The 21,942-nt window shown below is 36.3% G+C and overlaps 1 protein-coding gene across 5 annotated transcripts in view; it reads right to left on the bottom strand.

Moving 5' to 3' along the window:
* LOC143223625 (dystrophin-like) overlaps positions 1-21,942 on the bottom strand; it is a 187,325-nt gene that overhangs the window by 57,081 nt on the left and 108,302 nt on the right. For 4 of the 5 annotated variants that reach the window (XM_076451800.1, XM_076451802.1, XM_076451805.1 and 1 more), the window contains 4 exons: positions 12,323-12,495; positions 11,386-11,654; positions 6,064-6,227; positions 328-462 (listed from right to left, as the gene is read on the bottom strand). In XM_076451800.1, the coding sequence (XP_076307915.1) occupies positions 328-462; positions 6,064-6,227; positions 11,386-11,654; positions 12,323-12,495 (741 nt within the window). Of the gene's footprint in view, positions 1-327; positions 463-6,063; positions 6,228-11,385; positions 11,655-12,322; positions 12,496-18,345; positions 18,513-21,942 lie in introns of those variants that run through there. The other variant, XM_076451804.1, reaches the window with a different exon arrangement.

The following is a 21,942-nucleotide window of genomic DNA, read 5'->3' as shown; positions in this document are numbered from 1 at the left end:
CACAACCCCCTTCAAACATGTGGTCAGCTATCGGTCAGTTACCTCTTTCTTTCTTTGTGAACCTGACGATGACTGAAGAAGGTCGAAATGTTGTTCGCTCCTCTACATAGTGTTTTCTCTACCTATACCAGCTGTTTTTACATATACAAACACTCTCTACGTTGTTTGTAAAATAGAGTATCATTCTCTACACTATATGTAAAATAAAATTATCACTCTCTGTATTGTTTTGTTTGTAAAATAAAATTATCACTCTCTGTATTGTTTTGTTTGTAAAATAGAATTACCTCTCTCAACATTGTTTGTAAAATATAACAGCAATCTCACCAGAACTTCGTCCAATTGTTGTTGCATTTGATCTAATACGAAATCCGATATTGGAGACCATTTAGCTCTGGTTGCTTCAGCTGCCTGAAGACGACAGTTCATTTCCTCCATGATTCGCTGAAGAAGTTGCATTTTCTAGTAAAGAATAAAATAAATACGTAAACAATAGTAAAATATAGCTCAACAGTTTAAAAACGTTTTGACATAGCTTACCTTCAATTTATACTGATTGGCAGTGAAGACGTCACGAACTATTCAGTATTGTGCGAAAACCTTTTTTTCTTCCCCCTTTAGGTTAGGGCATTCTACTCGCATTCTGTAGGTCGTGGGGTCGAAACCCATCACCGAACATGTTCGCCTTTTCAGCCATGGGGACGTTATAAGGTGACGGCCAATCCTGCTCTTCGTTGATTAAGAGTAACACAGGTGGGTAGGATTAACTAACAGACTCATCTATAGTCTAGTATTTGAAAATTAGGGACAACTAGCTCAGAGAACTCTTGAGTAGCTTAACTCGAAATTAATAAACAAATCGTTTTGTTTTTTAGTAAAACTTGCAGAATAAAAACAATAAATTTGTGACCAGAATCATGAATCCATGTTGAATTACTAACCAATAAATCAGCTCAAGTATCACTTCAGTTTGAGGAATATGTACATTTATATAAATGTTTTTTTGTTTTTTCGAATGAAAGTTTAAATATTCTTAAAGGAAATTAACTGTAAGCTACATTATCCTGTGTATGGTTTATTATTCTCCAATATTAAAACTACGAAATTTGTATGCTTTATTAAGTTTTACATTAATGCATAAAACAACTGAGCAATTAGTGAATCCAAAACCATAAACGGGTGAACGTACATGTTATTCCTCACGAGGCTGTAAAAAGAACTGAACCACAGCAGCGCCCTCTGTAGATCATTACAAATTTTAGCAAAAACATTGTCCTTGAGTGTACATTAAAAGTATCGCTGGAAATCCAGAAGTGAAAGTTGTTTCTTCTTTCTTTCATGAATTTGGATGGAATGATTGATATTTGAAGTTAAACTTCTAGAAATAATGGCTGTAAAGGTTTACGAACATGTACTAAGGATTAATGAATTAACTGTACTTTTCAAAAAATATATCTTTTAGTCCTAAGTTTCCTTGGAACTAATTTATAGTCTGACAACTGCGCTCATTCCGATGTTCATGATTAAATAATACTGAGCGACACCACGTTTCCATAGTAACAAGTTTTTTGACGAACTTTCCACATACCTTCCAGTGTTGGTGGATCTCTCTTTTCCAGATCAAGTTTAAGCAGACAAACGGCACAAAAGTCCATGTGATTGAAAGTGATTACTATCATTCAACTTCTTCGGTTATCTTTCTCATAAGAGTTGCCATCGACTCTGAGGTTTGGATGGAAGTTTAAGAAATTCTGTTTTTTGAGCCTTCTGAGTCCTTACGTATCATCTTGTTAGTAAGACAGTTTAATCGAAATGACGTTTGGGTTTCTTTCTTGAGGTGTGGTTGTTGGAGTCCATTGCTGTTCTAATTGCTATGTAAGTTTTGTTATTTCCATGAATAACATTAAAGAGCCCCTTATTCGAAACATTGTGTTCTTTGGCTGTACATCATTTAGCAGTTTAGTTTTACAGATATTATTGCTCGGAATGGGACTGTGACATATTTCGCTAAGAGTATTCATGGATTCACTATGAATCAAAATACAGGTGTTTAGCATATTGCATGGTGCCAACTCCTATGGCGTTATGCAAGCGAATTAGCATATGTAAGTAATTTAAATAAACAAACGATATTCAACTTTCATACCAAAAGAGAAGTTGTTTCTCTTGGTTTCGCCCTACAGTCTGAGGGCTAGCTAATAACCCAAAACTCGTGTAGTTTTCTATTTAACAATAAACACACACACATATCTATTGGCGTTTCAAATATACTTGATATTGTTTAACGATATTATTTCGAAGAATTTAGGCAAAGTTCAAGTGGGATAACATTTACCCTAGATAAACTATAGTACGACCTGTTTACAAAAAAATAATGAATAGATCTGCGAATTTCGCGCAAAGCTACACGAGGTCTAGTTGCGCTAGTTGTCCCTAATTTAGCAGTGTAAGACCAGATGGAAGGCAGCTAGTCATCACCACTCACCGTCAACGCTTGGGCTACTCTTTTACCAACGAATAGTGGGAATGACCATCACATTATAACGCCATCACGGCTGAAAGAGCGAGCATGTTTGGTGTGACGGGGATTCGAACCTGCGACCTTAGATTAGGAGTCGAGCCATCTAATCACCTGGCCATGCCAGGCCCGTATGTAATTATATAAATATTCCTGTATTCAATATATCAACATATATATTAGGTTGAGGAATAATTCGTGAGCGTTTTTAAATAATTTCATTCAAGCATTACATGCAAGACTATACAATACTTCAATGCATGAACACATTACACCCAAAACATTTATTATGATACTTTATTTCATGTAATACCTAGGTATATAGTATGTATTGTTTTAAACGAAATTGCAAGAAATTAAATGCGAAAAGCAGATGGTGTCGAAAATGCCCGATTTTGTCCACTTGACATTCCATTTAATGAGCTGAAAATGAAAGCAAAAATTAAAGACATATGAAAATCAAACACACCATTTATTAGAGCAAAAATTTATCTACCAAATGACATGAAATATTTTGCGAAAGCGTTTCATTTATGAATATATTTTTTTAACTTGATAAAACGCTCACGAATTATTCCTCAACCCAATATATTGAATATATATTAACATAATGTAATGCGTTTAGAATTGGTCCGGCATGGTCAAGCGTGTTAAGGCGTTCGACTCGTAATTCGCGGGTTCGAATTCCGGTCGCACCAAACATGCTCGCCCCTTTCAGCCGTGGGGGCGTTATAATGTGACGGTTGATAAAAGAGTAGCCCCAAGAGTTGGCGGTGGGTGGTGATGACTAGCTGCTTTTCCTCTAGTCATACACTGCTAAATTAGGGACAGCTAGTGCAGATAGCCATCGTGTAACTTTGCGCGAAATTGAAAATCAAACAAACTCTAGACTATCACTTCAAAATTAATGGCGGCTAGCGCAGAGGGCGCTCAAGTACCTTTGCGTTAAAATTCAACACACAAACAAGCCATTAATATGGTCGTATTCATAATTTCGGTAGGCCAAGAACAACTATTCGTTGTACAATTTCACCAATATTGTTAATAACTCCCACTTGGCTTAAATACCTTAATACAATAGGAGTATTCCAACAGACTGGAATTAAATTATTACCGTTTTTTATATATTAAAAGCAGTTACTTTGTTAATTAATACTTTTCATTCATTATATATTATACAACTGGTTAAATATTGAAGTGTTACTAAAACAAATGTGAAATAAAAGTTGTTTTTAAATATTAGTTTTATGACAAATCTCCTTTGTTTAATGTAAGTATTGATGGCAGTAAATATTCACAGATGATTCTAGACTTAAAAGAAAACGTTTTTATATGAAAATCTGAAACATATTGTTTTGTGTAGTTAGTTATAGTAAGTTATAGTTAGGTATAGTTAGTTATAGTTAGTTATAGTTAGGTATAGTTAGTTATAGTTAGGTACAGTTAGTTATAGTTAGGTATAGTTAGTTATAGTTAGTTCACGTTTGTTAAGATGTACTTGATAATAATTTTATGCGTATAAATGTTCAGAAAGACAACAATTCCAGTTATATAAATAATGAAAACTAGCTATGTTACCTAATTTTTAAAAACTCATTTCATTTAGTGCTCAAAAAAGATTACTCACAAGTCAGTGATACTGTTAGCAGGATTTGATACATTTTCCAGACACTAAGAACTATCACAAGTCAGTGATACTGTTAGCAAGATTTGATACATTTTTGAGAGACTAAAAACTATCACAAGTCAGTGATACTGTTAGCAAGATTTGATACATTTTGAGAAACTAAGAACTATCACAAGTCAGTGATACTGTTAGCAGGATTTGATACATTTTTGAGAGACTAAGAACTATCATAAGTCAGTGATACTGTTAGCAAGATTTGATACATTTTCCAGACACTAAGAACTATCACAAGTCAGTGATACTGTTTGCAGGATTTGATACATTTTCCAGACACTAAGAACTATCACAAGTCAGTGATACTGTTAGCAAGATTTGATACATTTTTGAGAGACTAAAAACTATCACAAGTCAGTGATACTGTTAGCAAGATTTGATACATTTTTGAGAAACTAAGAACTATCACAAGTCAGTGATACTGTTAGCAGGATTTGATACATTTTTGAGAGACTAAGAACTATCATAAGTCAGTGATACTGTTAGCAAGATTTGATACATTTTCCAGACACTAAGAACTATCACAAGTCAGTGATACTGTTTGCAGGATTTGATACATTTTTGAGGGACTAAGAACTATCACAAGTCAGTGATACTGTTAGCAAGATTTGATACATTTTTGAGAGACTAATAACTATCATAAGTCAGTGATACTGTTAGCAGAATTTGGTATATTTCAAGAAACTAAATATTTATACACATATGTATTCACAAAGCTGCCTAAGGCTGTTTGAAAATGTTGGTTTCCATACTCTAATGTTACGTAGCTTAATGAGATCTGTTTGTTTTTCTTTTTGTTTCTCTAATGCACTGAGTTTGGAAGTTTTGGAGAGGATGACCATTTTCTGTCAAAACTCTTAGGAAAATAAAAACTCTGAAACTTAAAGTTTGCCATTTCGTTAAAATGGCATGGCCAAGCGCATAAGGCGCGCGACTCGTAATCCGAGGGTCGCGGGTTCACGCCCGCGTCGCGCCAAACATGCTCGCCCTCCCAGCCGTGGGGGCGTTATAATGTGACGGTCAATCCCACTTTTCGTTGGTAAAAGAGTAGCCCAAGAGTTGGCGGTGGGTGGTGATGACTAGCTGCCTTCCCTCTAGTCTTACACTGCTAAATTAGGGACGGCTAACACAGATAGCCCTCGAGTAGCTTTGTGCGAAATTCCAAAAACCGAAACCGAAATCGTTAAAATAAAAAACAACAACAATCGATACATATTAATAAGTATATATAATCGATTAACAGAGGTGTAATTTTGTACATTATATAAGATTTTTGAAAATAGCTTTTTTTTTTTGGAATTGAAAACTGTGCACATTAACGGTATCTTATGCGTATCTACGGGTTTAGAAACCGTTATAGATTTAAGTTAGACGTCCGTAATTTTGAAAACTGACCAGAAAAAAAGATAACGAATCAGCAATATCCATCGCAATAAGAGCTTGCCCAAGTCTTCGAACCGAAAATAGGATTGACTGTCTTTTTTTATAACGCAACGCCCTTTGAAAACGAAGAGTAGTTATAGTAGCATTACGTCTCAAACCTCAGACCTTCATTCACAGCCCGGCAGGCTAACCACTTAACCACATGCGATGAAATCTTTCTCTTTAATATTATTTATCATTGTCTAAAGAACATGATGGAAACTTGTACTTGGATAACACACAGGAACTATTCAACGCATTCCCGGTACATTATCGCGTTCTCTTTTATTAACAGTTCTCAAAACACTAACTCAGAACAAGGATGTTGTAGACATCTGTTTTACAATGAGTTAACATAACGTCGAGTACTGCGCGTGCGACAAACAAGTTATTTGCACCGTTAAGCCATTCTCTCCGAAGACTAAGCACGTTTAGGACTTACTGTTAAGACGTCGTCCATCCATTTATGCCGCTGATCAGTGTGAGATAAAAGTGCGGTCCATTTATCCGACAACTTTTTCACTTCTCTTCGAATGCTTCGCGTGATTTCTCTCGCTTGCTCTTCTGCACTCCGATATCCTCTGCTATCAGTCTCGTAATCTTTGGCTGGAATATAATTAATTACAAATTAACAAATTATTCTCGTAACACAAATAAATATTTGCTATTCAAGATTACCGTACATGTTACAGTCTTACAGGGTTAGTCAGTAGAAATATTCGTGTAATTTACCGTTGATGTTTAGAGAAGTGTTTTACATTTTCTTTTATGACTTTTGACAATCAAACCTACATAAACGAATTTAAAAAAGGCCTGGCATGGCCAGGTGGTTAAGGCACTCGACTCGTAATCCGAAGGTTGCGGGTTCGAATCCCCGTCGCACCAAACATGCTCACTCTTTCAACCGTGGGAGCGTTATAAGGTGATAGTCAATCCCACTATTCGTTGGTTAAAGAGTTGGCGGTGGGTGATGATAACTAGCTGCCTTCCCTCTAGTCTTACACTGCTAAATTAGGGACAGCTAGCGCAGATCGCCCTCGAGTAGCTTTGCGCGAAATTCAAAAACAAACAAACAAATTACGGTAATAGCTGTTTCATGCAAATACAATGATGATATCAATCTAGTTTGAAAGAAATAATATTATGGGTACATTTATCGAATAATTTCTGATCAAAGTCGGCAAAAAATATTGTTGAAGTGAAAATAAAAACTGAAAGGCTCAGAACATGGTTTTTCAAACTATGTTCCTTGGACTCCATAGTTATCTGGGGCTCCGCAAGGAAATTTTAGAATGTTAATATTTTTTCCAAAAACTATAAAATTAAATCAGGATACGCTGTACTAAAAAGTAAAATATATCTTCAATATAACACGTTTATCGCGTATTGGGCCTTTTACTATTTTATTCTGCTTAATGCCAGACGATTTTATTTAGTTTAGGGAAGTTCTCGTGGTGAAAGTGTTAATACAATCTCAATTAACTTTGACAGTGGCGCTACTGGTTACTAGTAGATATGGAACCACCCCAAGATGACATACATCATTGCAGATACAAGATAGCCTAGTAATTTTTGTATGAAACAACAGTCAATCCTGGATAGTAGTGCCAACTGTCTTTTAAAAAGCCAGATCTGGATTAGCAGCTAAATTCCGAACGAAATGAAACATGACGTCATAGCCGAAACTTTGTCCAAATTTTAAATATTCTGATGCGATTAGACGCAGTATCAATCTCAAAGTATATTTGTATGAATATAATTATATGTATTGCAATTATAATTGTTAGGTTAAATTAGATTCGTTGTAGTTTAATTTGACAAACTTGTACCAATGAGCTACTTGACGTCATACGCTCGCATGACGCCATGTTTCATTTCGTTCGAGATGTAGACGAACGTCGGGTCTAGCCTAATAATTTGTTATTTGGCTTAAATATTTATGTTAAAAACAAAAAAAAATGTAAAATAATAGATTATTCTTTTCCTTTAGAAAAATATATTATTCTAGTGACCTAACCTTATTCCACAAATCTTTATTTCTGACTTCGTTATGCCAACATTGATCCTAGGTCGGCAAGTTATTGTTATGATGATAAAACTCAAGTGCTTGAACGGATTTTCATTAATAAACTATTTTGTGTCTGTTAAAATACTTTTGAAGTGCCAAATATATAAGAACACGTTTTTAGACAAATTAATAATTAGTTGTTATCCTTATAATGGATAAGTGGATGAATATCGGTAATAAATCGGATACGGGTAAAAATCTTCCTAGTCCTAGGCCTAATACAAATTCATCGACGTTATCGTCGTGTGCAAGCACTTCAATGCAGGATGATGAAAGAAGTACCAAAAAAAGAAAGAAATGAAAGTTTTATTAAATATGGTTTTACATGGACAGATAATGAAGATGAACCTAGTGGGTTGTGTGTTGAATGTAGAACAATGTTGAGTAACGGTAGTTTGCATCCAGCAAAGTTAAAATGACATTTAGAAACCAAACACTCCCAATTAAGAAATCCATCTTCCGCGTAATTCAAAGGAAAGTGTTTGAATTCAATACAATGAAAGCTACATTTCGTTCGTTTGTCCATCAAAACAACAAAGGTGCTCTTATTGCTTCATATCGCGTTAGTTACCGTATTGCAAAAGCAGGTGAAGCTCGTACAATTGCAGAAAATTTGGTAGAGTGTACGATTGATGAGAAATTTATTAAAAACATCAACTCTGTGCCCATTTCTAACGACTAGGTTTCTCGAAGAATTAAGGATATGTCAGCAACTTGCTTAACGGAGTTAATAAGGGGAGTAAAAGCGAGTCCAACTTTTTCGCTTCAGATGGATGAATCAACAGATGTCGCATGTTATGCGATGTTGCTTGTGTTTGTTCGCTATATTTACGAAGCTAGTTTTGAAGAAGACATGCTAATTTGCAAACCTTTTCCTACTCAAACAAAAGACGAAGAAATATTTAAACTGATCGATTTATTTAAGGAAGAACATGAAACCCAATGGCAGTTTTGCTCAAGTATTTGCACTGATGGGGCTGCAGCTATGATTGGAAAATTTTCTGGCGCAATGGAACGTATAAAAAAGAAAAACCCGGACATCGAGAGTATCCATTGCTGTCTTCATCGTCATGCACTTGCAATGAAACGAATACCAGAAAACTTAAAACATGTATTAGGTGATGTCATAAATATAGTTAATTTTATAAAATCAAGACCACTTAAAGCGAGGATCTTCAGTTTACTTTGTGAGGATATGGGAAGTTTGCATAAATATTTGTTGCGTGATACTGAAGTCCGATGGCTCTCTCGGGGAAGAGTGCATGCTCGGTTTTGCGAACTGCGTGAGGAGATAGGTTTCTTTTTATCTGAATGCCATTTTGGAATTGCATACAAATTAAGAGACAAATGCCGGTTACAGAAAGTGGTTTACCTTTCGGACGTATTTGTCTATCTACATGAAGTGAATGCTACAATGCAGGGAACCAGGGTAACGTAATTCAAAGCTCAGAGTAAAATGAAAGCGCTTCAACGTAAGCTAAAACTTTGTGGTGAATGTATACTTATGGAAGAACTTGACTGCTTCAAAAATCTCAGTGTTTTTTTTTACTTATAAATGAAATTTCCTTACGTGAAGATGCAAAAGTTTCAGTCTTGCAGCACATAACTGATTTGTGTACAACTACTGGGGAGTACTTCCCTCCTCATTTAGAAAAATTACTGTGGATTCAAAATCCCTTTGTTGACTCTGCAAACATCAAACGTCTTTGAAAAAGAAAGAACAGCTTATAGAAACTTCAACTAATTACACCATAAAAACAAAATTTCAGCAGGAAGAAATTACACAATTTCGGATTCAAATGACCATGGAATACCCTGAAATAAGTAACAGAGCTTTGAAAATTTTGATGTGTTTTCCACTAACATATCTTTGTGAGCAAACATTTTCACTGTATACAGCTACAGAGACCAAATTTAGAAACAGGCTAAATATTGAAGATGACTTGCGCTTACAGGTATCAACCATAACTCCAAATATTGAACTACTTAGTGAACAAAAGCAAGTCCATCAGAGTCACTAATAAATAAGTACTTTGTACTTTTACTGATTTAAATTTTGTAAGCAGAAATATTTGAACAAGTAAAAGTAAAATTTTTTCTTTAAATATTTATATTTTTAATAAATTTATATTATAAAAGCACGAAGTAAACTTTATTTGCTACTAGTGACCGATTGTTTCTAATTTTAGTGTATTTTTTTCTATTAAGGCTCCGGAATGTTTTTTGTTTTTGATGCGAAGCTCCGCAGTTCTAAAGAGTTTGGGAACCCCTGGCTTAGAGATCTAGAAACCTGTGGCGTTCCAATGCAGGAGTAGACAACAAACCAGGTTCAGTATACACAAGTGAATATGTGATAGTAAGTTTAGAAAAAAATAAATAATATTAAAATACAGCACAGAATCAACTATACAAGTTTGAGTGTTAACGTCGATTAAGAAATAAACATTATAAATATAAAGAAAAACACACACAAAATAGAAAGGTGAGTTAAGTGTAAAATGAACAGAAATATCCGGACAGAAATAAACTAAAGCAAGAAAGGTTTGATCTTAAATGTCAACAAGAGGTGATATTTTGTCGTAATTTTACAAAGACAAAATGTTATCCACATGGATAATTTAAGCTAAGGATTAAAAGTCTTAATAATTTCCTAATTTTCTCGTAACCGTGCTTAATAGTACCGCGAAAATGTCACATATCCATGATTACGTACCTGCTATTAATTTGTTTTTCTTTCCCTAACCCCCACCCCGCTAGTACAGAGGTAAGTCTACGGATTTACATAGCTAAAATCAGCGGTTCGATTCCCCTCGGTGGGATCAGCAGATAACCCGATGTGGCTTTGCTATAAAAAAAAACACACACACTTTTTCCTAATTTTCTTCATCGGCTAAAATTTAAAACTCACGACCATAGGGGTTAACCTAAGGATCAAGGAATTGTAATCTACTGTTGGAGAGCCACAAAATACATGTAATAAAGGAAAGTAGAAATTCTTGTTGTGACGTCACCTGAATTAAGATGGCAATGGTCAGTTATGACTAGTGCAGTGGTTCTCAACCTTTTTCATGCACCGCACATCTAAAACATTTTAATATGTTCTCGCACCCCTCACAGTAATTATTTATTTAAGAATGAAGGTGAAAGTGGCCAAAACAAATTTTTATAATTAGTTTTTAATGATATATAAACAAAAACGAAACATTTCAAAAAGAAAAAATATTACAACAAACTAAAAGTTGCATAAACTCTACATGGCCTACAAAAATATAAATTTTCATCCATGCATGAAATGAAATTTCTTTGAATTTTAAATGTTCATAAGCCAATATAAATTTAATGACTCTTCTGTTCCTGTTTATTTCTTACGAGTTTTGCAAAGCGTGGCACAAGTTTTGAATATATGGGACAGCTCCCTTAATATAAACAAAAAACACAAAACTGAAATTTTATCTCGCACCCCAAGGGAACCACTGGATAATCGGGAGTGAATGTGTGTAAAGTTAGGCTACTCACACCTTATTTAGGAAATAGGACATTTACCCATTCCCATTGAAAAACACTTATCATTTTACTGTCTAACCTGGACTCTTCTTTTCTTGTTACTGCAGCGCTAATAAGGACATTTTGCGGCGACTACTGTAATTTTCTAACAAGCTCTAGCTAAGTAAATAGTAATAAATCATTAAGTTTCACCTTCAGAATCGCTGGTATCTGAGAGCGGTGGTTCCTTCGCAACATACTGCCTTCCCGCCAACAAGCTACTCTCTATCACAGGACGCTTGTCGTCCAGTTGTCTTCGAAACGCACGATGTTCATCCTGCTGTCTGAGAATGCTGGTGACGTCACCACCAAGAGCGGGTTGAGCGGCAAGTTCAGTTTCTTTTTTTATGACCCATTCGGTAAGTTCTCGCAAGGAAAGAAGTAACTGGTTCCATTGCTCTGCATTGCTTTCAAGCCGGTTCCTAAAATTTGACAAATATCTAGATATATTATAAATAGCTCTTTACGTTTTTATATAATACGAGGCGTTAAATCTACATTATGAAATTAATTATTTATTTGACTTTAAAATACGTAACCTTAAAGGCACGTAGTCATAAAGCCATTTCACAGTTTTGATGTAAGATGGTGAATTTTCTCTACCAACTGACCATTTTATTTTTCAAGACTATTAAGTTTAATCAACTGACGTATTTAGTTTTTATCTCATTGTCCTAAAAATTTACTTTCCTTTTAAGAGACAACCGATAATTTATCTGTTAACTCTAGTTAATGTAGTATTTATCTGTTGTTTATTTATCACACTTATCTTACCTTTTAAAACTTTAATCATTCAACAAAAAATAATACACATTGCTAGTATCACCAATGAAGTTTGATATTATAAGGTATTTCAAGGTCTATATAGGAAATGAAAAAATTACACTTTGGTAAGTAAATAAAAAAAATGTTTGAAAATGAGCCCAGCAAAATGACTTCAGTTTTCAAGCACAAACCCGGCAGAAGCAATAATGATTAGAGTATGTTTTATTTTCAACTAAATTAACTTCGAATCAAAATGCACACACACACACAAACGAGTATAGTTTGAGTGGTTTCAATAACATGCAAAGGTAACGCCTCAGTGAACCTGAGAGAGACAGTTCTGAGACGTAAAGCGTTCCAACGTTGGTTCATCTCTTCCAATTTCCGCCGAAGTAGCAGGGCATCGTCTTGGCTTTCCAAACTTTGAAGCAGTTGACCGCTTCGCTCGTTGAGGGTCAAGTGGAGGTCACGTTGGCTCTCTATTTCCCGTTGAAGTTCCTGGTCAACAAGAAAACACACATATTTCGAAACAAGTAGTATTAAGACTAATTATTGATACATACAATCAAACATGAACGTAGTCAGACCGAGTTCTCGGCGCCCGCATTTTTCTATAGAGAAAATTTTATAGCTGTAATTTGATATATTTGGCAAAGAACACAAAAGGCAAAGAAATCGTGCATATGTTGGTAACGGCTGTCATGTTGCCTATAAAGAAAATCAGTGACTTACACATTAGTTAACAGTGTGCTCTACGGACGAGTCCTTTTTTATTAAAAAGAGTGTTTTAAATTTCGTGTAAAGCTACACGAGGGCTATCTGCGTTAGCCGTCCATAATTTTGCAATGTAAGACTATAGGGAAGGCAGCTAGTCATCATCACCTACCTCCAACTCTTGGGCTACTCTGTTACCAACGAATAGTGGGATTGACCGCCACATTATAATGCTCCCACCGCTGAAAGGGCGAGCATGTTTGGTGCGACGGGGATTCGAACCCGCGACCCTCAGATTACGAGTCGAGTGCCTGAATCACTTGCCCATGCTAGGCCTAATAAAAGAGAACAATGCGCATACACTTGTAACAAGCATACACTGACACGTCTTATTATAGCTAGTTTGTTTGTTTTGGAATTTCGCACAAAGCTACTCGAGGGCTATCTGTGCTAGCCATCCCTAATTTAGCAGTGTAAGACTAGAGGGAAGGTAGCTAGCCATCATCACCACCCACCGCCAACTCTTGGGCTACTCTTTTACCAGCGAATAGTGGGATTGACCGTAACATTATAACGCCCCCACGGCTGGGAGGGCGAGCATGTTTGGCGCGACGCGGGCGCAAACCCGCGACCCTCGGATTACGAGTCGCACGCCTTACGCGCTAGGCCATGCCAGGCCCCTATTATAGCTAAAATGTTCACAATGTAGTTAATTTTTTTTACCGTGGAGTTGAAGACATTATAGACGAAGTGAATGTTATGTCGTATTGCGCGTTTATTAACGGATTCTACATAAGGTTTGTTGAGTTGCAAACGGTGATTCTGTAATTGTGCCTGTGAGGCCTTAATTACACGTTATCTCGTTGTGGCGTAATTTTTGAACGATATCTACACGGTTCAGCTTGTAGAAGTTTCGGTCTTTAAGAAATACAAATTTTGCGTTTGAAATTATCACGAATGTTTGCGTTTTATTATTGCTTAGTGTACGTCATGAAAAAATGTATTCAACAACCGATACATGTGACGTTATTAATTTTCCTGCAATAAGATTACTGTAGTAAAAATTCAAGATATGTTGGCCTAAGTTGTTTCACCTAGCCGTAAAAGTTAGGACTAATGGCGTTGAATACGTTAATATGGGCCTAACCGTTACTAGTTATAACGTCATTGACATATTATTATATATCTTTCTTTATTTTGGACGATGAGTTCCTATATTTTCCTTTACTTAGAATTATACTAATGAGAGAAATAATGGAAAAAACTACCTTGAGACACAACTAATCTTGACAAGCATAAAACACAGTTCAAGTTTTATTTAGTTTCTAGTGCACCCTCTGACGGATTTGCTATTATTATATATATATTTTAATATCGAAGTTAAATTTATTTTTAGAAACGTACATAACTTACATCGTTAAATCTGTATTGCGAAATTCCCGCCTGTTTACTAAAGTTCTAGAAGATTCTCGAGTGTGAGAAACAACAATATATATGTGTGTTCGTAGATACTAGTGTATCGTCAGTGTTATTGGGCAGGCTGAAATTTCTAGAAACTCTCCTCATGCCTATAAATGTAACTAACGCGACGCACCAAGAGACAGTATATATTGTTGGTTTGCTGTAGTTGGTATATTATAAACCTTGGAAGCTATAGCTGTGATTAACGCTTATTAATTGGGAACTTCAGATATATTATCCACGAACATTACAAACTACTTAATTTCAGTGGATTCACATCGAACATTATTCTTTTTTTACGAAAACATCATACAACTTCATCGGGGGAAAACTCGATAACGAACGCAGAGCTAGCTAGCTTCCCCGTTAAGTGAATTGTATCTACATCAACCAGAAATTAACTCGCTCATCGTGAACCCTCGAAAAGACGTCAAAAGCGTTCCAGACCAGAAAGAATACTTGCTATTGTTTGTAAAACTTTTGTACAAAAATCATTATTTGTAATAACTGTTACTATAAATGTTATTATTGTTTGCATATTAAAATATGCCTGTGTTATGAAAGAAAACTGCGTGAATCAATCTTGGTGGCAAATATCACAAATTGGATACATATCGACATTTATTTAACTACTAAATTTAAATTATCATTTGACTCAGTTTCGGGCTAATTAAAATTGTAATAAATAACAACCCCTCTCAAGAAAAAATTTCGAATAATTAAAATTTTAAACAGGTTTCATGGTGTAACCTCAATTAAATAGCAATATCCAGAGGGTCCCCCGCTAGTACAACGGTAAGTCTATGGATTTACAACGCTAAAATCAGGGGTTCGATTCACCTCGATGGATAGCAGATAGCCCGATGTGGCTTTGCTATAAGAAAACACACACATGTCCAGCTGTCTCGTAGTGGCTGTATTGTATAACATAGAAAAAAGAAGGCAACATTTTGAGGGCTATAGTTTCTAATCTCAAACGCGGTATGCCCGACATGGTCCGTTTTACTTGTAATATGAGGGTCCCATTCCACCAAAGCATGCTCGTCCTTTCAGCCGTGTGGGCATTATTATGAGACTGTCATTCCCACTATTCGTTGATAAAAGAGTAGCCTAAGAGTTGGCGGTGGATGGTGATTACTAACTGGATGTAATTCTACTGTTTTACCTGCTGACTTTCATGTGAACACAGGTGTATATCTAATGTAGGTTTGGTTCAAGTCTGCTGGGCCACATCAGCAGTGTCTTGCTAACATTGGGGAGAAACACAAGTACATCAGTGGTGTTTCCTGCTAACATTATGAAGAAACACTAGAACATCAGCAGTGCTCTGCTAACATCGTGAAGAAACACAAGTACATCAGTGATGTTTCCTGCTAACATTATGAAGAAACACTAGTACCCTAGCGTGTCCTGTTAACATGTTCAGGAAACACAAGTACATCAGCATCAGATGTATCTTTCACTTACTAACGACAGTATGACATACCAACCTACCCGAAACACATTCTGTACTGTAAAACAGTCTTTATGATATGACAAAAAAAATATTTGCTTTGTTTTGAATTTTGTGCAAAGTTACACGAAGGTTATCTGTATTAGCAGTCCCTAATTGGGCAGTGTAAGACTAAAGGGAAGGCAGCTAGCCATCACCATCTATCGCCAGCTCTTGGGCTACTTTTTTTACCAACGAATAGTGGGATTGAACATACATAATAACGCCCCCACGGCTGAATGGAAGAGTATGTTTGGTATGACAAGGATTTGAACCAGCGGGTAGTAGATTGCGAATCTAGTGCCCTAAACCTAAAAAAGATGCTCGTAATTTCCATGGTATTGACAGTTTCACAACACACAAAAACTCATCAAAACGGTTTGATATTGTACGTTCTTAATAGGAACACTAATGATGCTCGTATAATTCATGCTGTTAACAGTATTAGCATAATGAACTACGAATGACGTGCATATGGTAGTGGCTCGTGAAGTGAAGCCCCTTGCCTTTCTGGTATTATCCTTCAAAAACAGCTTTTTTCTGTCATAAAAAATTAATCGAAACTACTAGAAGACACGTGTGGTTCCATGCCTTGCTTGCTACAAGTACTTACAAAAAAAAAAAAAAATAAAAAGATTGTTGATTTTGTTTTGAATTAAGCACAAAGCTACACAATGGGCTATCTGTGCTCTGCCCACCACGGGTATCGAAACCTGATTTTTAGCGTTGTAAGTCCGCAGACATCCCGCTGAGCCACTGGGGTGGGCGAAAAGAAAAAGAACAGCTGTAAGATGAACGGGACAGAAAGGCCTTTAGAAGAAAAAACATAATTGTTATATGCTATTAAGTGTAGATACGCAATAATTCACAGTTTAGCTTTAGATTTTAAAAGTGTTTATAAGATCAGTCGTATAAGAATAATGTCTGCTTGTTTCTTATTGCGTTTTACTCCGCATGCGCCAAGGTGACCCATAGTCCCGTCCCTCCAAATGAACACTATTGGTTTACGAGGCTTAAAAAATGCCATATTGTTTTTTTGTTAATGAGCTTCTGCCCTTCTAAACATGAATACTATCAGAACAACGAAGACGTTTTCAGGCTATGAACAGGCTTTTACGGTATAACGTAATTCATCTATGTTTAATACTTTATTGTATTTAAATTTAAAATATCTTATGAGATTCGAGGGTCGCGGGTTCGAATCCCGCTCGCACAAAACATGTTCGCCCTCCCAGCCATAGGGGCGTTATAATGTGACGGTCAATCCCATTATTCATTGGTAAAAGAGTAGCCCAAGAGTTCGCGGTGGATGGTGATGACTAGCTGCCTTACCTCTGGTCTTGCCCTGCTAAATTAGGGACGGCTAGCGCAGATAGCCCTCAAGCAGCTTTGCGCGAAATTCAAAAACAATCAATAAACCAATCAACCTTATGAGATGTCATGACTGTGAGTAAATTATAATGCATTCAAACCCGGTGACTTAACGTTACTCACGGGAGCTTATAATTCTATAAGTTAGGGTTCAATCTCCAGGGGCCTGGCATGGCCAAGCGCGTAAGGCGTGCGACTCGTAATCCGAGGGTCGCGAGTTCGCGCCCGCGTCGCGCTAAACATGCTCGCCCTCCCAGCCGTGGGGGTGTATAATGTGACGGTCAATCCCACTATTCGTTGGTAAAAGAGTAGCCCAAGAGTTGGCGGTGGGTGGTGATGACTAGCTGCCTTCCCTCTAGTCTTACACTACTAAATTAGGGACGGCTAGCACATATAGCCCTCGAGTAGCTTTGTGCGAAATTCCAAAACAAACAAACAAACAAACAATCAATCTCCAGAGCACACACAGTACTAATATTGTGCATTTTTGGTGCTAAAAGAAAAACAAACATCGAAACAATTATTAAACATTGCGTTAATGAATAATAAAATACAAATTAAATTAATTTAAAGCCGTTTAGGGATTATTTTTACCTCAATTTGGCTTTTATTGAGATATTAAAAAACAACAACAATACAATGCGTTGATGTAACCGTTTTGGTTATTTGATATTATACGGAGAGAAACGGCCAATAACAAACGTCTAACAACTTTAGACTGAAACGTGCAGATAATATTATAAATTGAATAGGCTTCTTATCTGTATCTCAAGACGGTTGGCATGGATATTAAAACGTTTATTGAAATAAAGTATAATGGAACGTTTCGGCCTTCTTAGGTCATCTTCAGATGACTCTGCTTACATGAAGATGACCTAAAAAAGGTCGAAACGTTGTTCTCCACATTTTAATAAAAGTTTTAATACCCATGCCAGCCGTCTTGAGATATATTTTTGATTCAAGTGGGTTTCTCGTTGTCACGAAAGGCTTCGTATCTCTTTATCTTGACAGAGTTCCGTCATATTCGTCCACTAATAACAAAATTGTCTGCAATTTTCATAGGTGTTAAAGTTACGTTTTTAAAACATTATTTAATATAAATACAGTTTATAAAATTTTTAATACATATAATAAAAAAACAGACACATTATTTATTAGCATTTATAGTGTTAAAATTGTAATGTAATTAAGTGAATAATTAAAATAGCTAACGAATGAGACAACCACAACAACAAAAATACAAGAGCAAATATTCCACCCGTTTTTAACACGATCTTTCATGTTTGTTGCCATAGCAACCGCACACAAACCTGTCAACTGCATGTGAATGGCTTCAATGCTGGCAAATTGCACGTGCCATACGCTTCGGCTCTGCTTACCCAGTCACTAAATGATACTCAGGGATGGGGAGGAAGTTAGATTATGAATGGCTGACTTGAGAGAACAGTATGGAGCACAGGAGGTAATAAAGCACCTGCTATCTCGCACCCAACTTCCGGTTTCACTGCTTGTGTGTGAAATTGTGTGGATATACCAGCTGTAAGTCAGTAAAAGACGAAGCTTTATTTTAACAGCTGTTTTATATTTCGCATATTATCGGAAGTGAAATTAACGTGTTATTGTAATAACCTAATCAAAAGCTATTTTTAGGACAAACCAGAAAAAAAAGACTAGTTTTCACAGCCACCTATTTTGAATATTCTTGGTATATATACATATATGGAACACTTTAAGTGAAATTTTTGCATAATCGAGAATAGTTCATTTTTATTACCATATTGTTTACGATTAATTCGTTATAACGTCTCCGTAGAGAGACGTCACTGTTTTGAAACTTGGTAGAATTATACCTTGGTTCATAGAGTACGCACAGAATTATTTTTATTATTATTTGGTTTAAGCCTTTTTAAAGATTTGATGTTATGAAAGATAAAATGACTCAAACTCTACAAAATATACAGCAGTCGAGATAAAAATTGACACAAATATAATTTTCCTTTGTGTCCAACATAATGACATTTAAAAAGAGTCGTGTTTGTTCATTTTAAGCCCTTTTAGCGGGTCAGGAGCTAAAAAAAGGGTAAATTTGGGGTGATTTTAGTCAGTTATTCAGCTTTCTTTTGACCAGTTTTTACGAGATTTGATACAAAGATACGTTTCTACAGAACCGATATATATGGTTACAAAAATATGTGATATGCATATTTTTGTCATCTTAGATGTCACACAAACATAATTTTAGAGGTTTTGGTTCATCTTTTGGCCAATATACGTGGGATTTAATTTGAAGTTCCCAAACAGGGATATAGACAGTTTTAGAATTTTCATTTTTTGCTCAATTTGTTTCAGCGAGGAAAACACTCAAACTAGGGGTTTTCGTGAACTATTCACGTGTGTGTCAACTAAATGACATGTAATGTGTACAAAGATACCTCCTTACAGGTCCAAGCAGTGACGTAGACAGTTCGATTTTTGCGTGCTTGTCGAGATTTTTTTCTGGTCGCTAATACCGACCAGTTTGAAATTGAGCGGTAAAGACATGTTGTATTGGCCCACGAATGTTGGTCTTTTCAATTAGTACTAAATTATTCACGGACAGAGCACAGCTTTTTGGCATCTGATCAAATAAAGTTCTAACAGTCCAGTCCCCACACGTCTTGCTCGTGAACTCTTGGTTCATATCTTCGGCTTCGGCGCAGATAGCCCTCATGTAGCTTTGCGAGAAATGTAAAAAGACAGACATCTTCGGCTTCGTGCTGAATACACTGTAATCTATTCAACTAAGCTAATTCCTTTCCGATTTTGGCGTGAAACTCCACACTACAGTTTGCTTTTATTAGTAAGACCACAAATAACTTAACTAAACACTCCAAAAGTCCGGATATTATTACCTACTTCATATTTTTATAACACTGGAAAATAAACTACGAAGTCCTTTTTTTTTAATGCGTGTGTGTGTTTGCAGCATGTTAAGAAAATATACGGAGACGTTGTTATCCTAAATAGCTAGGCAGTTAAAAATAGCAGAAAATACTATGATGTGAAAACCTCTCAAACAGGTTTGGTTTGCTTGTTTGTTTTGAATTTCGCACAAAGCAATACAAGGGCTATCTGCGCTAGCCATCTCTAATTTAGCAGTGTAAGACGAGAGGGGAGGCAGCTAATCATTACCACCCACCGCCAACTCTTGGGCTACTCTTTTACCAACGAGTAGTGGGATTGACTGTCACATTATAACGCCCACGCGGGTGAAAGGACGAACATGTTTGTGCGACGGGGATTCGAACCCCCGACCTTCAGATTACGAACCACCTGGCCGTCCTCAAACAGGACACAGGAGTCAATCTTGTTAAAACTTGTCGAAGTGGTATTAACGTAGTTTATTAATACATATTTCCACCAAGAACGGTCTGCTTGAATCGTCACTGGATAATTATCACAAGTAAACCGTGTATTCCATCGAAAGGATGTTTTGTTATTTTTCCAATATTGCACACTTTGAGCTATTCGAAAACTTTACTGAGAAACAAGCCGTAGAGAATAAAGATAGTAGTTATTAGTACATACATATAGCCATAAAAAATGAGTAATGACCAGTGTTTTCCAGAGGTTAGAGAGGGCGCAGGGAAAATTTCATATATATACATACACACACACACACACATACAATTTCTTATATTAAATACATATATACATATATGCCCCTGGATTTTAAGTTGTTTTTGAATTAATTACCACGTTTAGTGGTGCTTTTTACATGAAAACATAGATAAGTTTACAAAGTTCAAGCGACAAGTACTACTGAGCTGAGACCTCTGACACTAATTAATTCAAAAACAACGGTATTTAATGCGGTAATGCGGTATTTAACTACTGGGAGCCATGACTGGGTTTCACTACTACTACTAGGTATAGTATGACTTCCTGTTTTTTTATATATTTTTTTCTGATGTGGCATTTTCTGATTCGTTGTATGGCAATCAATCAGGGTGTGCCCTCTGCTAGTGCAGCGGTAAGTCTACGGATTTACAACGCTAAAATCAAAGGTTAGATTCCCCTCAGTGGGCCCAGCAGATAGCCTGATATGGCTTTGCTATAAGAAAAACACACAAACATACACAATCACAGTGTAAACTATCAGCAAGAGATGGTGCTCTGGTGCAGTTTATTTGCACGCAATAAAGGGGTGGTATTCTCGTACTGTTTGCTTTCCATGTTGTTTTCTTCGCTGTTTGCATATTTATTTCCAATATTTCATATCTATGCTGTAAAACGTCTTGCAGCCACGTGTCTTGTATCCTGCTAGTAGTCTTCCAACTTTCCTAGCCCTGATTTCCACGAATCTGGCCCAGCATGGCCAGATGGTTAAGGTACTCGACTCGTAATCCGAGGGTGACGGGTTCGAATCCCCGTCACACCCAACATTCTCGCCCTTTCAGCCGTGGGAGCGTTATAATGTTACGGTCAATCCCAATATTTGTTGGTAAAAGAATAGCCCAAGAGTTGGCAGTGGGTGGTGATGACTAGCTGCCTTCCTTCTAGCCTTACGCTGCTAAATTACGTCAAAATGGATGAGCTGAAGTGTTGTAAAACGCCCTCGGGGTTCCCCTCTCCTCTTTAAGCGAATTTTATTCACCAGCCTCCTTCATCGTAAAAGCAAAATAATCACACGTTGATAAATTAAAAACAATTTTCATCTATACTCTCAATAAATAAATAAAAATGGTGCAACAGCAATTTTAAAATGACTTACAATGTGAGTGTTATACACGCACACAGAAAATTGCTTTATATACATATGTATATTAAATCAGTTGTACAGGGTTGTATAAATAAACAACTCTGGACGATAGGAGTCCAAAGCCGCACTGGTATAATCTTATCACTCAAACTTTTTCACATATCGT

Source organism: Tachypleus tridentatus, chromosome 8 (assembly GCF_004210375.1).
Source record: "Tachypleus tridentatus isolate NWPU-2018 chromosome 8, ASM421037v1, whole genome shotgun sequence".
NCBI lineage: Eukaryota > Metazoa > Arthropoda > Merostomata > Xiphosura > Limulidae > Tachypleus > Tachypleus tridentatus.
The sequence above is the reverse complement of the archived record's forward strand: the minus strand, read 5'-3'. Positions and strand labels throughout refer to the sequence as shown.